At 40.1% G+C, this 14,656-nt stretch overlaps 1 protein-coding gene across 2 annotated transcripts; it reads left to right on the top strand.

Annotated features, from left to right (window-relative positions):
* The first annotated feature begins 1,070 nt into the window (after nucleotides 1–1,070).
* LOC146360451 (CD276 antigen homolog) lies at nucleotides 1,071–14,649 on the top strand. 2 transcript variants are annotated; one of them, XM_084922848.1, is made up of 4 exons: nucleotides 1,071–1,494; nucleotides 6,439–6,774; nucleotides 7,123–7,152; nucleotides 7,623–14,649. In XM_084922848.1, the coding sequence occupies exons 1-4, from the start codon at nucleotides 1,419–1,421 to the stop codon at nucleotides 7,922–7,924; spliced, it is 744 nt and encodes a 247-aa protein (XP_084778974.1). In that variant the 5' UTR covers nucleotides 1,071–1,418; the 3' UTR covers nucleotides 7,925–14,649. The 2 variants fall into 2 exon arrangements, with proteins under 2 accessions (XP_084778974.1, XP_084778975.1); XM_084922849.1 differs by lacking the exon at nucleotides 7,123–7,152 and having other exon boundaries at nucleotides 1,072–1,494.
* Nucleotides 14,650–14,656: the final 7 nt, after the last annotated feature.

Here is a 14,656-nt window from a genome sequence, read left to right as displayed (position 1 = left end):
AGGACAGTTAGTGAATGAGGAAGTACAGAGCTTTATGAAAGAGGAAGTGAGGACCGCGAAGAAGATGAAGAGCAGAAAGACAGTTAGTCCAGATGACTAACTGACGGTGCAGGACATGTGTGAGGACAGAGAGACAGTAGTGAGGTGTGCAGTAGGAATGACAGGTGGGTTCAAGGTGGGGGTGGGATTACATCAGGATCTGAGCTCCTTCTTGTTCAGTGATGATGGACAGGCTGACAGAGGAGGTCAGGCAGGAGTCTCTGTGGATTCTGATATTTGCAGACGACACTGTGATCTGTAGTGAGAGTAGAGAGCAGGTGGAGGAGAGCCTGAAGAGGTGGAGGTGTGTGCTGGAGAGAAGAGGAATGGAAGTCAGTAGACGTGAGACTGAATACATGTGTGTGAATGAGAGGGAGGCAGGTGTAACGGGGAAGGAACAGAGGCAGTGACTTTGAATACCAGGACATCGTTCTGCTCAGCAAGGTGCAGATAACCAGGGTCTCTTTGTGTTATCTGGATTAATTTCACCTGAGATTGTTGATCAGGATAAGATGGCACATAAAGCTGATTATCAGCTAAGTTGACCCAAAGTCTTTAAGTTTCTGAGCATGAACGTGTTCATGTGAAAGAGGTGGTGTTGGAAACATCCAACCAATCACAGTCAGCAACAGCAACAGCAGCTGAATTTACAAATAAAGACTAAAATTATAATATTAGAAAAATATGAAAAGGTTAGAAGAAGTAAGAGAGATGCTGCAGACAAATCAGCAATATGAGAGGAAAAGCTCTGTGCAGTAGTTTAGTGTCCAAAACACTGTATGAATCTGTGTGAGCGCTTTACATTAATGTTTCCATTTGTACAACACGGTTTTAGTTTTTATTGTATTAGATGAACAACCTGGTTAATCTGTATTTATTACGAGGAGGAGCAGGAACAGCCTCAGTTGTGTGTGTGTGTGTGTGTGTGTGTGTGTGTGTGTGTGTGTGTGTGTGTGTGTGTGTGTGTGTGTGTGTGTGTGTGTGTTTTCATCATATAGGTCATATTAGTGTAAAAAAAAAAAAACCTGCAGCTGTCTTTGACCTTAAAGGCTGCAGATTCCGTGGTGGGAGCGTCCTTTCTCTTTACCTCAGCCTAACCTTTTTACAATAATGTGCCATCTCTGCTCATTAATCTTTCTTCTCTCCGCGTTTCTGTGTAACTGTCGCTGTTAAACAAGTTCAATCTAAAAGGCCCTGATGTTGCGATATATCACACCGGAAGTGCAGTTATGGTTTCCTGCTTTAAGAGAATAGAAACTCAAAGTGTTGTGGAGTGCGTCAGTGCGGGAGGAGGAGTGGCTCCGAGCTCTTTTTTCTTTTTTTTTCTTTTTTAAAAAAGAGATGCTGTAACGTTTGATCCTCAGAGGGTTTCTGCAGACATGGAGCTTCCACCACTTCTGTTTCTGAGCTTCTGTTTCCTGACTTTGTCCGGACTGACGTTTGCTGCTGAATCCGGTAAGAAACTCATTGATTTAGACTGATAACCACAGCAGAGGATGGAGCTTTAACGCTGCTCAGGCTGCTGCGTTAGTGGGTGGATGACTGCGGAGTCTACACCTGTGACATCAGCTTTTAACGCAGCCGCGTTTCAGAGTAAAATAATGAGAGGGCAGATAAATGTGCAGCATCTTCAACAATGAAACGAAACTATTCTCTTTAGTGTTTATGATCAGTTATCAGAGATGCTCATTATTCCATCCTGACGTGTTTTAACCTCAGGTGCGCCGCTTCCTGTAAACACATTTCTGCTTTCATCCTGCTGACACGGTGTGACGTTTGTTTGTGTCTGAATGCGATTTTTTTTAATGCAACTAAAGTTTTATGTTCTCTTAAAGTGGGTCGACAACAATAAAATGACTCATAGAATAGAGAATAATTAACCTCTCTATTTCTCTCTCTCTCTCTCTCTCTCTCTCTCTCTCTCTCTCACACACACACACACACTCTGTCTCTCTTCCTGTTTCAGAGTTGGAGGTCTTTGGCCCCTGTACTCTTTTTTTCCTCACACTCCTTCTTCCTGTCACTGTCTTCTGTCACACCTGCAGTCTTCTGCTCCTTGTTACCCACCACAGTATCTGGTTGGTTGTTCAGCAGCTGCTTGTCCCTGAGAACCACAGCCCTGCTGTTCCCAACCATCAGTGGTGGTGTCTCCCATCGGGACATTTGGACTTCCAGTTCAATGCAGCACAGATGTTCTTGTACACTTTCCCAGCTTCTTGGTTGTGGTGCTCACTGCACGCTATCCTGTTCTGGTGTTAGTATGATCAGAGCCTCTGTGCTGTCCTTTTGCCCAGGTCAGTGTTCACATCTCTGAGCATCTCCCTTGATATTGTAAGCCTGGGGACTTGTGCTCTCAGTTGGGTGGTTACCTTGAGTTTGGGCACAATCTCCATCTTCAGCTCAGTACATTCATCTGTGATTGGAGGTTGCTGGACATCATCTAGTTCAGATCCACTCCTCCTTTCTATCAGGGTCAGCTCATTATCTCCATGCTGCTCACTATTGATCCCACTCAGAGCCGGACTTGGACAAAAAATTGTCGCTGGCAATTTTGGCCCAGATGACCCACCATGATCGGTCACCCAGGTTAAATATGTGCACATGAAGCAATGATAACACTGAGTAGTGCATGCAAAAAAAAACAGGGAAATCGAACAATTAGTCATATAATTACATTATTTTCTGTTTAAAAGATGCATTACTTAGCAGGACTTAGGTAAGTAAAATAGCTCTTTGTGTCTCTCTCCTTCACTTCTACCCCAACAATCTGGCCCAACTACAGACAGGAGTGATGGCAGTTAATGTTGTTAGCTAGTGCTAACCTACGTGGAACCTCCAGGGTTTGTTAAAAGTGTTGGTGGTACTGCTGGTGACGGTGCAGCAGCCCTGACTATTAACGTCTCTATTAACTTGACACATTTGGCTGCATCTGTTTCTATTTTCTTTTTCTGTTTCTCTCTCAGCTTTTCAGCTCCACGTTTTTTTCTTTTCTTTGTCCGTCTTTATCAAACACGTCTTCCACACTAAACTCTGTTCTGCAAGGTGCACCAGTGCACAGAGAAGGTGGCCTGAATAATTATATTGACAAGGAAAAGAAAATTGACCCATCGGGCCAGATTACCAGTCCAGCCCTGATCCCACTGAGCTGTGGGCTCTGGATCTCCAGTCTCAATAGCAGCTGTTTTCTGCTAATGTTGCGCTGAGTTACTGGATGCTGTCAGAGTGGATGTTGGCTTTTACTCATCCACTGGTCTCTCATGCATAACATATAATTTTTTTTAGTTTTTTAACTCTTTCAGGGTCTGTTTGTGTTTTAGTCCCAGTTCTCAGAGCGAGTGATTCAATGAGTGAAGAGGCCCGTAGGATTAATATGACTACAAAGATGAACAGTAGGCTCCATTTCCATTTCCTGAGGTTTTCTACAGTCAGAGTTAAAACCTTTTGTGGCCCATTAACATGAGGCTGTTATTGACTCCGATGTGCAGGTTCAAACTGGCAGGAAGATTTTTGAGAGCTCAGCTGGTGAAAAGGACACAGACGGGATGTGTTTCAAATCTTTATCAGTGAAACATTTTTGGCCTCACAGTGTTGAAACTGTTGCTGCCTGAATTGGTGATATTTCATCAAGTGGAAATGAAGAAACCTGCTGTCACAGAAACTTTCGTTAACCTCTGATGAGCCACATGGTCACCAGTGACCTGGTTAGAGGCAGGGTTATGTTCACTTTTATCTCTTTGTATGGATTTTTTATGCATTTGCCACACTTTAATAGAAATATCATCCCAGAAGAACTGCAAGACCAAAATGCTCATGAGACACTTTCTGAAACTCTGCTTGTTTAGCGTGTAGCTAAAAGCCAGTCTACACCTAACACCAGCACATGTGGCTCACCGGTGACCTGCTGGATGTTTATGAGTTTAATACGTTTCTTGTTATCTTGCCAAATTCTCCTGAGCCCACACCTGTGTTTGTTTTCCCCATAAACACAAAAGTGTGAAGATCTTTGCACCAAATCATAAATTAAGAAATGAGTTTACAATCTTTCCACACAGCTTTGTGGTAACAACAGTAGTTTAGATATTTGTCTGTTTTTTAGTGATGTTTGAGCGAGAAAGTCAAGTTTCGTCTTCTTCAGGAAACGGATGAGGCGTGTCCTGCACATGCACATCTGTTTCTAAGAATCTCTTGTTTGTTCACTTTCCTCTCCACCTCTGTCACCCCTGCACACAAAGCACAATGTGTGATGGGGAAGAAGCACTAAAGGCAGGAAGGAGCCAGTCAAAGTGCCTATCAAGGAGTGTGCCTCTACTTCACATGCAGTCGTTTGTGTAAAAATACCGCATCAAGCGGATGCAGTCATATTAGCAGAAGTCCATTTACAGAAAGAGAGAGAGAGTTCACTTTAATGGACCTCTCCCTCTGTGTTCTGTCAGTGATGCAGCACTTTGTTCAGTGAGCGTCTTATAGAGCAGTTAGCAGCATTTTAAATTATGTTTAACAAGCAAAGTAAAAACCTGCTGCTGAAAAGAGGAAGGAGAGCAGAGAGCAGGACGAGGACTTTGGATTTGAGCCGTGCTGTCAGAGACTTTGCTGAGTGCCCAAAAGATGAAGATTAGATATTTGAACACTTTGTGTTTTTGAAGCTGTTGATGTTATTGATTATTGCTATATGATTAGAGCGTGTCTGTGTGCTTAAAAAAAATAGCTGCCCTGAATGCCTGGCATAAAACAACACAGATGCTGTACAACACATGTTAACAGCTGCTAATATGATCATTAACAGAGTAAATGCCAACAGGTCAGCTAAGAAGTGTTTTTTCATGAATCCAGGTTTTAAAAGCAGGTGCTTTGGAGAGGTCACATCTGTACTGAACTTTGTGATCGTGGCCAAAAACAGAAAGACAGAAAGTCAGAGTAAAGAAAACCAAGCAGGAGCTCACAAACTGAAACTGTTGAACCAAGTGTGAAATAAATAAATAAATGAAATGAAATGAAATTAAATATGTTGGGGCTGGTGTCAGCTGACAAACTCTTATAGAAAACTGTTACAGCTGAGATACTGGGAATCAGTATTTTTGAGACTGAAGAGGATGAATAATACAGGAAACACAAAAATAATCATTTTTCAGTATCATCAAATACACAAATATGGACCCTTCGATTAAAAAGAAAGAAAGAAACTTTAAACTGACAATAAACATTTACTGAAAATTAACTAATGAAAACCAGACACTGCTTTTGAATTGTTATTCAGCAGAATGATTAAAAAATGAAATTGTTCTGGACAAAAATGGTCCCCTTAATTACTTTACTACACAATCTTTGGAGGCGATCACTGAAATAAAGCGATATTTGTAACTCTCTGTGAGACGTCTGCACCTGTCGACGCTCCTCAGGAGAAAACTGCTTCAGCTGTCTCAGGTTTGAAGGGTGCCTTTTGGAGACTACATTTCACTCCAGGATGCCTTGATAGTCTTGAGATTTCAAGAGATTTGCTTTGGTGCCAGATGCACCAAAGCAAGCCCAAGAACATAACTGAGCTTCCTCCATGTTTCAGAGCAGGCGCTGTGTTATTTTCTTTATAAGCGTCATTTTTGCATCTGTGAACATAGAGCTGATGTGACATTTCAGAAAGTGACTAAATGGCAAATTCCATTCATGCTTTTTGTGGTTTGCTTCTAACACTGGTGTCCTCCTCGGTCGTCTTCCATTAAGTCCACTTTAGCTCAAACAGTAACGGCTGGTGTGATTTTACACTTTACTTCACCTGGAGTTCACCTCTAATCTCTTATCTCTTGGAACTTATTGATAACATTTATCATCACTTTGGTTCATGTCCAGGGTGGCTACAGTCCTGTGGGCCTAAAAACTTGATTAATACAGTATATTGTACTGTAGTCACAGGAACTGTTTGGAGACAGTCTTATAGCTTTTACCTTTAACATTCTTGTCTTTAATTGTCTGTCTCATCATCTGAGAATGCTCTGTCCTTAGCTCACTGTGGTTCAGTGAGGCGCAGGGACATCAAACAGCACATCAACTACTTTTCACCCTTTAAATGGGCAGACTGATTACAAGTTTAACGTCCCTATAGTCATATTATTTTTACTCTTTTCTAGGGGTACCATAATTTTTGTCCAGGTCAGTTTAATTGGTTTGTTTTTATGAAGGGGAACTGAGCTAAAAATATACGATTTTTATAGGGAAAAAGTTTGCTGATTATATTTTTGTGACTTTTTTTCTTAAAAATTAAACTTGGACCTTTTTTACGTTCATGATTAGTAAAAATCAAGCATGAACTTTCTTCTGATTGGCTGTCTCTGACTCATAAATGACTCTCATTCTATCCTCATCACTTTGTATCTGAACACATTGTTTAATTCATGTTTTGTCTTTCAGGACCACCTGACAGCAGAGTGATTGTGATGGAAGATGATGATGTCATTTTACCCTGCTCCCTCAGCACCAATCAGAACATTGAGAAAGCACTGTTTGTTTGGAAGAAGGAAGGAACAGTTCCTCTAAAGGAGGTGTTCATGTTTGATGCCGGCACATATAGCAAAGGTCAAGATGATGAATTCAAAGGTCGAGTCTCACATTTTCCAGAACAGCTGAAGCACGGCAACGCCTCCATAAGAATGAGTAAAACTAAGCTGGAGGACCAAGGAAACTACACCTGTAGTTTTCCAGTGATGCAGCCCAGTGTAAAAACATCCCGCATTGAGCTTGTTGTTGGTGAGTGCTGTTATAAATCAGCTGATTATTTACAGATGAAACAGTCAGCATGCACATCTGGCAGGGCCTCACCCCAACAGCACATCTGCAGTGCTATTTGCAATATTTGGTGAACAAAGCTGAGACTTTCCCATGTGCATGCTGGCCCTGCACCTGTCTACTTATCAAAAATCGGAATTGTCCATAGGGTTCAATAAACAAAATAAATTGGAATAAATAAAATAAACTATAACTTAATGAATAAATGTTAATTTTTCCTTATAGTTCAGACACACAGCTGTTCAAACTGACGGCCAAGTTGATGATAACACAGTCACCTCTAACATGTGTGTGTTTGTTTCCTTTCAGAGGGCATATTAAAGGTCCGAAACGTGCCAGGTGAGTCCCGCTTGAGATTACGTCAGTGATATTTACATCCTCGTGTGTAAACGTAAACTCATGCGTAACTGATAGGTAAAGACTGTTCCGCCAACACTTTGATCTTCTTTTGGATACAACTATGAAAACTAATTTTATAAACAGTTTTGTATTATATGTAAATATTAACAGATATTGTTGTGCTATATTATCTAATTTATAATCATTCCAGTAATTATGAATCAGTTATCCCAGGCGTTGTGTTCGTTGCACATTGCTGTTAAGCCCAATAGAAAGATATATGCTCATACTAAATATGCTCAAAAGGTATATCATCCCTCTGGTGTAGTTAAAATAATAACTGTTACTACTCTGCTTTTCTTTTTCCTCAAACACTTCATAACCCACATCTGCACTCAGAGTAGCGGAACAAGAAAAAAAATAACTGGTTAATTGCAATTGTTTTTATGCAATATATTATGTGTTCACAGGTGCAGCTCCAGACCCTTATGTCACAAATCTTAAAGAAACAAATGACTGGGCGCTGCTTAAGTGTGATGTAAAGGGTGCTTACCCTGAACCTACAATGGAGTGGTGGAATAGTAACAATCAAACCATTCCTTCTGGGGAGCCACAGGTCTCTAAAAAGGGAGAGCGCTTTTATGTCACCCTCAAAACTACTGTGAAAAAGACCGACTACTATCGCTGTGTTGCCACGCAGAAGGACATCCATCATCAAATATATACAGAAATCAATGTGCATTTGAATGGTGAGTGGCATTTTAATCATTAAATAATTTAAATAATTATTGCTTTTGGAAAATGTGAATATATGCTTACGCTGAATGCAAAGAATGATATATGCAAGGAACAAAAGATTAAATAATCAAGTCATAAAGACACGCAGTCAAATGTTTCTGTCAAAATGTTTCTCAGGTGAAAAAAGAATAGATGTGTGATAAATCACTCCAGCAGTCAGAGTCACTTGACCTGAAGCAAAACTTTAGTCTGAATTCAACTCATAAATGTTTTTTTTGTGTGTGTGTATGAGACTTTTTACAAGTATCATTATGAATGGCTATTATATCAGTGTTACACATGATACACAGTCTGATTACACTCATTTTTTATGTGTTGTAGCAAATGTTTGAGGGCCGCAACTAAAAAAAGTAAGATGGCACCCATTAAAAATCTGAGCTCTGTCTCATGAAGCAGTCGTTTTCCTTCTTTCTGTGAGTTTCCTGAGAAGAAAACATCAGACTCTTTTAATAAGTCATGTTGTGGACCCTAAAGTGTTTTTTTAAAAAAAAGAAATCATTTGGAAAAATTTCCACCAACCATGGCCACAGCATTCTTGTGGAAGGAAATGACATTGGCCAGTACATCCATATATCCAAGTCTTGCAATTAAAGTTTTGTGGGGCTGCCAAGGTAAATTAAAGTTATTTTAAATTAGTAGATAAGGAGTAGTTGACATGTAATTTATTAACATCCGTATTAGGACTGGAACTGTGGGTCTTCCTGCCATGGACTATAAATGGTTATGAGGAACATTACCTAAAATAAATTCATCACTGCTGCATCCCAAAAGTGGCACACAGATTCCCCTTTTCCTGATTTTTTTTTTCCTTTTAAGGGACAGAGACCATTCATCACTCAGCCAACATATCATATTAACATTTTTTTTTTTGTATTTGATTATTATGCACTCTATATCTGAATATCAAAGAATAAAAGATAGGATCATATTAGAGTACAGCAGCCAGAGCAAAAACAGGAAACAGAAAAAGTGAAAAAGCTGTCCTACTTTCAGGATTATAGCCTCAATTTCTTCCCACACGTTTCTGCAGTAGAAATTCAAACTCAGACACTAAAAGAAAGATCCTGTTTGTCCTCATTAGAACACGGATTTGTTGCCTTGCGTGAGACTGTAGCTTTAGATTTAGATTTTTAACTGGTACGCATGGGACAATGCTGTAGCATAACACAGAAATGATATAACTAATTTCTCTCTTCAGTGAGTAGATATGTAAAATAAAAGCCATAACAGTGCACATAAAAGAAAAATATTTTTTGTTTTTCATATTTGGAGTTTTACATCAACATTTCAGTACCGGCTCTAAACTCTGAGCCTTCTTTACTCTTAAAAGGGTGAAAAAGGGCTATGAACTCTAACATGCAGTGACTGTTGTGTGTCTTCAACTATATTTAAATATGTTGCAGTGATTTGCGCATGGACTTTTTCATGGCATTAATTCTGTAACACTACAGATGTTGACTGGACAGATTCATATAATAATAAGGACTGTATTAAAAATTATATTCCACACATATTACAGAAATATTAATTACAAATATTATAAAAACTTTGTAAGTAGATTCGGTTTTGGATTTATAGAAGCTACTTCATCTGATGCAGTTTGGAATGAAATATCCTTTCATGAATAATCATATTTTAATTATGTTTATTAAAGTGTGGTTAATTGTTGGACACTGCAGTTTGTGATCCTGATCTTATACTCAAAATGGACTCTGTAAATAACACATATTCACCTGTAAACTGTCAGCTGAGTGTCTGTAGACAGAAACTATTTAAAACTAGCTGCTGCAGTCTCATCCTGAGCACATACACTTAGATGCATAAATATTTGGACAGAGACAGCTTTTTTCTAACTTGGTAAACAGAAAAACTACATCACTGAAAATAAAATGTACATTTGTAATACTTATATGAAAACCTTTTGCTTGCAATGACAGCCTGACATCTTGGACTGATGGACATCACCAGATGCTGGGTTTCTTCCTTTTTAATGCTCTGCCAGGCCTGTACTTCAGCATCTTTCAGTTGCTGTTTGTTTGTGGGCCTTTCTGTCCGAACTTTAGTCTTCCACAAGTGAAATGCTCAATTGGGGTAAGATCAAGTGACTGACTTGGCCATTCAAGAATATTCCACTTTTTTTGCTATATTAAACTCCTGGGTTGCTTTTGCTGTATGTTTTGGGTCATTGTCCCTCTGTATTATGATACACCGCCATGTCTTTGAACACCATTCGGCTGCTTCTGTCCTTTGTCACATCATTAATAAACACTAGTGTCCCAGTGCCACTGGCAGCCATGCACCCCCAAGCCATCACACTACCTCCGCCGTGTTTTACAGATGATGTGGTATGCTTTGGATCATGAGCTGTTTCACGCCTTCAACTTACTTTTTTCCATGCCATCATTCTGGTAGAGGTTGATCTTGGTTTCATCTGTCTGAAGAATGTTTTTACAGAACTGTGCTGCCTGTTTTTTTTTTTTGTTTGTTTGTTTGTTTGTTTGTTTGTTTTTAGTGCGGTATAACTTGACACTCCAACTCTGAGTGAGTCTTGCAGATGTGCGTCAGAGAGACGTGTTCTGGGTTTGTTCTTGATGAAGTTCATGTCAGAAAAAGCTGATTCACAAAGATGGGTTGAACCAAACAAGCTGGCTGTGCATACACCACTGTACTTTCGGTGCCTTGTTGACACAGGAAAGTTTGGTGCATCCTGATAGGCTTTGAGGTGGAGGCCATTTTGCAATCTTACAGTTTAAATTTCTACTCCAACATCCAAGCTGAACGTTGCACTTAGTTGCTCATTAATGCATGTTGTGTCCACGTTCATGAAAGGATTGGAAATGAACGGCACACATGGCTCAAGCTGATCAAGGTCACAAAACCTATTCTCCCAAGTCAGTTTATGACTTGACAGTACTTTTCTGCAACTTGGTCAAAAGTCTCAGATGCAGAAGCATTGTCTTTCAGCATCATCTGCACAGAGGGAAAGTGCAGCACCTTTTTTTCTCTGTAAATGCTCAGAGAAGATGCTTATCTGGGCTTTAAATCCATTTAAAGCACTTATCATCTCAGCAACAGTCTTACCTTTTCCTTGCAGCTCACAATTCAAATTGTTCAGTTTCCCAGTAATGTCCATTAAAAATGCAAGGTCAGGTGTTCACCCAGTGTCCTCCAGCAGCGAGGTGTCTTCGCCTTTGGATTGCATGAACTCCTTGATTTCACCCAAAAGCAAAATTCGTCCCCTGCTGAGGCATCAGATTTCCATGTGTAATAGCAGGTCACCATATTCAGCTGACAGTTTATTCAACAACACCTTGAATGTTCTTTGCTGTTTAGCTCTGTAGCGGATGCTGTTTATGATCATTGTTTATGACAATGGGAGTCATGACATACTCAAAGCTGATCACCTTTGCACGTAATGCCTGCTGGTGAATGATGCAGTGGTAATGCTTAAAGTTTGGGAACTCTGTGTCACTTTTACAGTGAGCGATGAATCCTGTATGTTGGCCAATCGTAGCAGGAGCCCCGTCGGTAGTCACTGATACCAGCTTTTCCAACGGTACCTTTTTCTCCGCAAAAAACTCCTACACCGTTGTAGATATCAATTCCCCTCGTAGTTGCCTTTAGTGGCAGTAGTGTCAGAAGTTCTTCTTTTGTGGAGAAACCATCAAATACCATCTGGATAAAGACCATCAGCTGCGCTGTATTGCTGCTGTCCACAGACTCATCACACTGGATGCTAAACCACCCGCACTCTGCCAGATGTCCAGCTGATGACCAAGTTCCCGGACATAGTCGACACTCAACCATTGTAGTTGCCCCCAGTTGGACATCGTAGAGAGTGGAGATTACATCGGTTCCATATTTTTCTCCTTTAAGCACCATTTTTGCAATTATCATCATTACGTCTTTGAAAACCTCCCTGTCTGAGAATGCCCTCTTTTTCTTAATCAAGAAATGTGTAGCTTTAAATGAGGCTTCAGTTGCTTTTTGGGAGTTTTTCACCGGTCTCGTGAAAAAAGACTGCTGTTTGTTCACCTGCCTTTAACTCGCAGGCTTTTTCCGCTCGTAATGTGCTGCCTATTGGGTAGTTAACATGGTAGCTTGTAGGGCTGTTTGATATAACGATATATATCAGATGACGATATAAAAACATCTATCGTTTCAATTTACGCTATCGTTTGTTTTATGGTGTCGCAAAGTAAACTGTTTACGGCAATATTTTTTCATGGTTTTGATGGTCACTGTAGTGGCTATATTAATTTCTTAAAGTTCTCTCTTTCTCTTATATTTAATATAACCACACTACAGACAGACAAGCGCCTGTTTTTATGCATTGTTGTTAGCAACAACGACAGTTTATTTTCCACATAAACCTTTCACAATAAAGCTCAAAATCCTGTTGAGACTTTTCAAAATAAACAGAATCACGTGAAAGAGTATGCAGAGTGTTTACGGATGAAAAGCAACAAAGAGCCGTCAGGTGCTAAAAAATAAACCTTAGACTCAAACGTTAGAACAGGCTTTTCCCCGCAGCACGCTGTGTAATAAATACTCAAAGAAAACGGCGGCCGTTACAACTTAAGTCTAAAAATGTATCGTTTCATGCATCAGTTAAAACACTCGACTCCAGCTACATGACGCCCAGCTGGAAACACTTCACGCAAGTCGAGCTGCCCGAGATTCACAGAATTTACAGAAAATGTTAAATTTTTGTGATTTATATCGTTATCGGGACGATAGAATTCTTATATCGGGATATGAGATTTTGGTCACAACCCTAGTAGCTTGTGTGACACGTTCAGAAATGTCGCAGCTGCTCTATTCCCATGTTGTTGCAGTATATTAATGACTAACCTCGTATTGTGGGTGGATAATCTCAGTTGTTCTCCTGACTGAAGTTTGGTCCGTTTACAGCATCCTGCTATGCAATTGCATTTGTCCCTAACCATCGGGAACCCTCACGTTAACTTTTATCAAGGGGAAAAAAGTTAGCGTTCATCCTCCAGCTTCACTGTGTTTATGATATGCTAACATAGCTGTGTCGCTAGCGATCACGTAGCACATCATTATATACCAGCTAGCCCAACTTCAGTAACCCTACAAACGTCACTGCTGTTTAGTTTTCTGTCTTCATTTATGTTGGAAGTGACAGCAGAGCTGTACGTTTGAATTTTTCATAAATCTCTCAGTCAGAACATGCTATATCATGTTTAGGTGGGAACTAGCGAGCTAACTTCCTGGTAACTTCTAACTCCGTTACATTTAATAAATTCTGTTTTCATGGATGCCTGGATGTTAAACTTAATAGTTGCACCTGGTAGAGCAGCAACGCTGATCATTTTATTAAAGATGAAAGAATTTAGACAGTTTTTAACTCTCAGTGATGCCGCAGTGTTCGTTTGACTTTGGGACCTGCAGAGGACGGAGTTTAGGACCCAGATTACTCTGCGAGGCTCCTGACTACACTAGCCGTAATGTGCCGACAATCCATCAAGCGGTGCAGCTTCGTAGCTAACCAAAGTGATACTAAAACATTTAACAGATTTTCGAGCGCCGTGTACCATATAAAATCGTTTCAAGGTCAGTAAGCACAAGCAGAACTGATACATAAGGTGCACCGGATTATAAGGCGCACTTTCAATTTTTGAGAAAATTAAAGGATTTTTAAGTGTGCCTTATAGTGCGGAAAATACGGTAACCAAAATAATAGTGATTATAACATTTTGCTATAATCATGCAGCCCTTTCAAAGAGTAAATCACTTTTGTCTAAGTAAACATATTGTCGACATGTAGAAGAACTTACTGTGCGTATTTGCTGGTGCTTTTCTAAATATTCTGCTAGGACAAGCTGTAAACATCCTTCTTACTAAAGACCATCAGGTCACAGAAAGAGGAAGCAGCTTCAACTTGTTGATTTATGGAACCAGAATTCTAATACAGGAAGTCAGGATCAGCTCACTGTTTAAAAAGTCCAGTGTCTGATCCTATAAGTATAACCCAGTAGGCAGTGCCGATATTGGATGGAGCCGATGAGTTAGGGGACTTAACCAGTTCTTACTATGTCTGTTCCCTTTGGATGTCTAGCTTGTTTATCTCTGAGGAATGTCCACAATTTAGACTTTTTAGTGCAGGATATTTTGTTAAAGCAATTTAGCAGGAGCAAAGCAAAAGCAAAATCAAATCACTTAAATTATACTTATCAAATTAACCTACTCTGAGGTAATGCTGACTTTGTTCTGATCTTTGAGAGGAGAGAGGTTAGAGAAAAGAATAGGCAGGACGCACCCATCACTGCAAATATAATCCAATCTGCTCACTGTACCCTGGGAGATTTCAGATAAGCAGTTTCTTCTATAAATCTGTCATGGCTGTGTGCTGGCAGGCAGGAGGAGAGGACCCAAAATGCAGGACTTACGGAGGCAAACTCAAAGTACTCAGCTTTATTGCTGGAAAGCCACTGAACAAAAATTAACTAAACTGAGAATACACAACAAACTAAACAGGCAGGCTGGCTGGCAAACGGAACACACAGTGAAAGTGAGGGTACGACGCAACAGAGAGCAAAGGAAAACACAGGGCTTATACACAGGGGAGTAATCAGGGAACGGGAATCAGGAGGAAGACACAGCTGGGAGAGATTAGGGAGACCGGGAGGGAGAAAACTGAACACACTGACATCAGATATGAACCTTCAAAGTAAAACAG

The sequence above is a fragment of the Perissodus microlepis genome, unplaced genomic scaffold, assembly GCF_051167445.1.
Source record: "Perissodus microlepis isolate ML-2025 ecotype Zambia unplaced genomic scaffold, ASM5116744v1 scaffold_71, whole genome shotgun sequence".
Classification (NCBI taxonomy): Eukaryota; Metazoa; Chordata; class Actinopteri; order Cichliformes; family Cichlidae; genus Perissodus; species Perissodus microlepis.
This window is presented reverse-complemented; position numbering and strand designations above follow the sequence as displayed.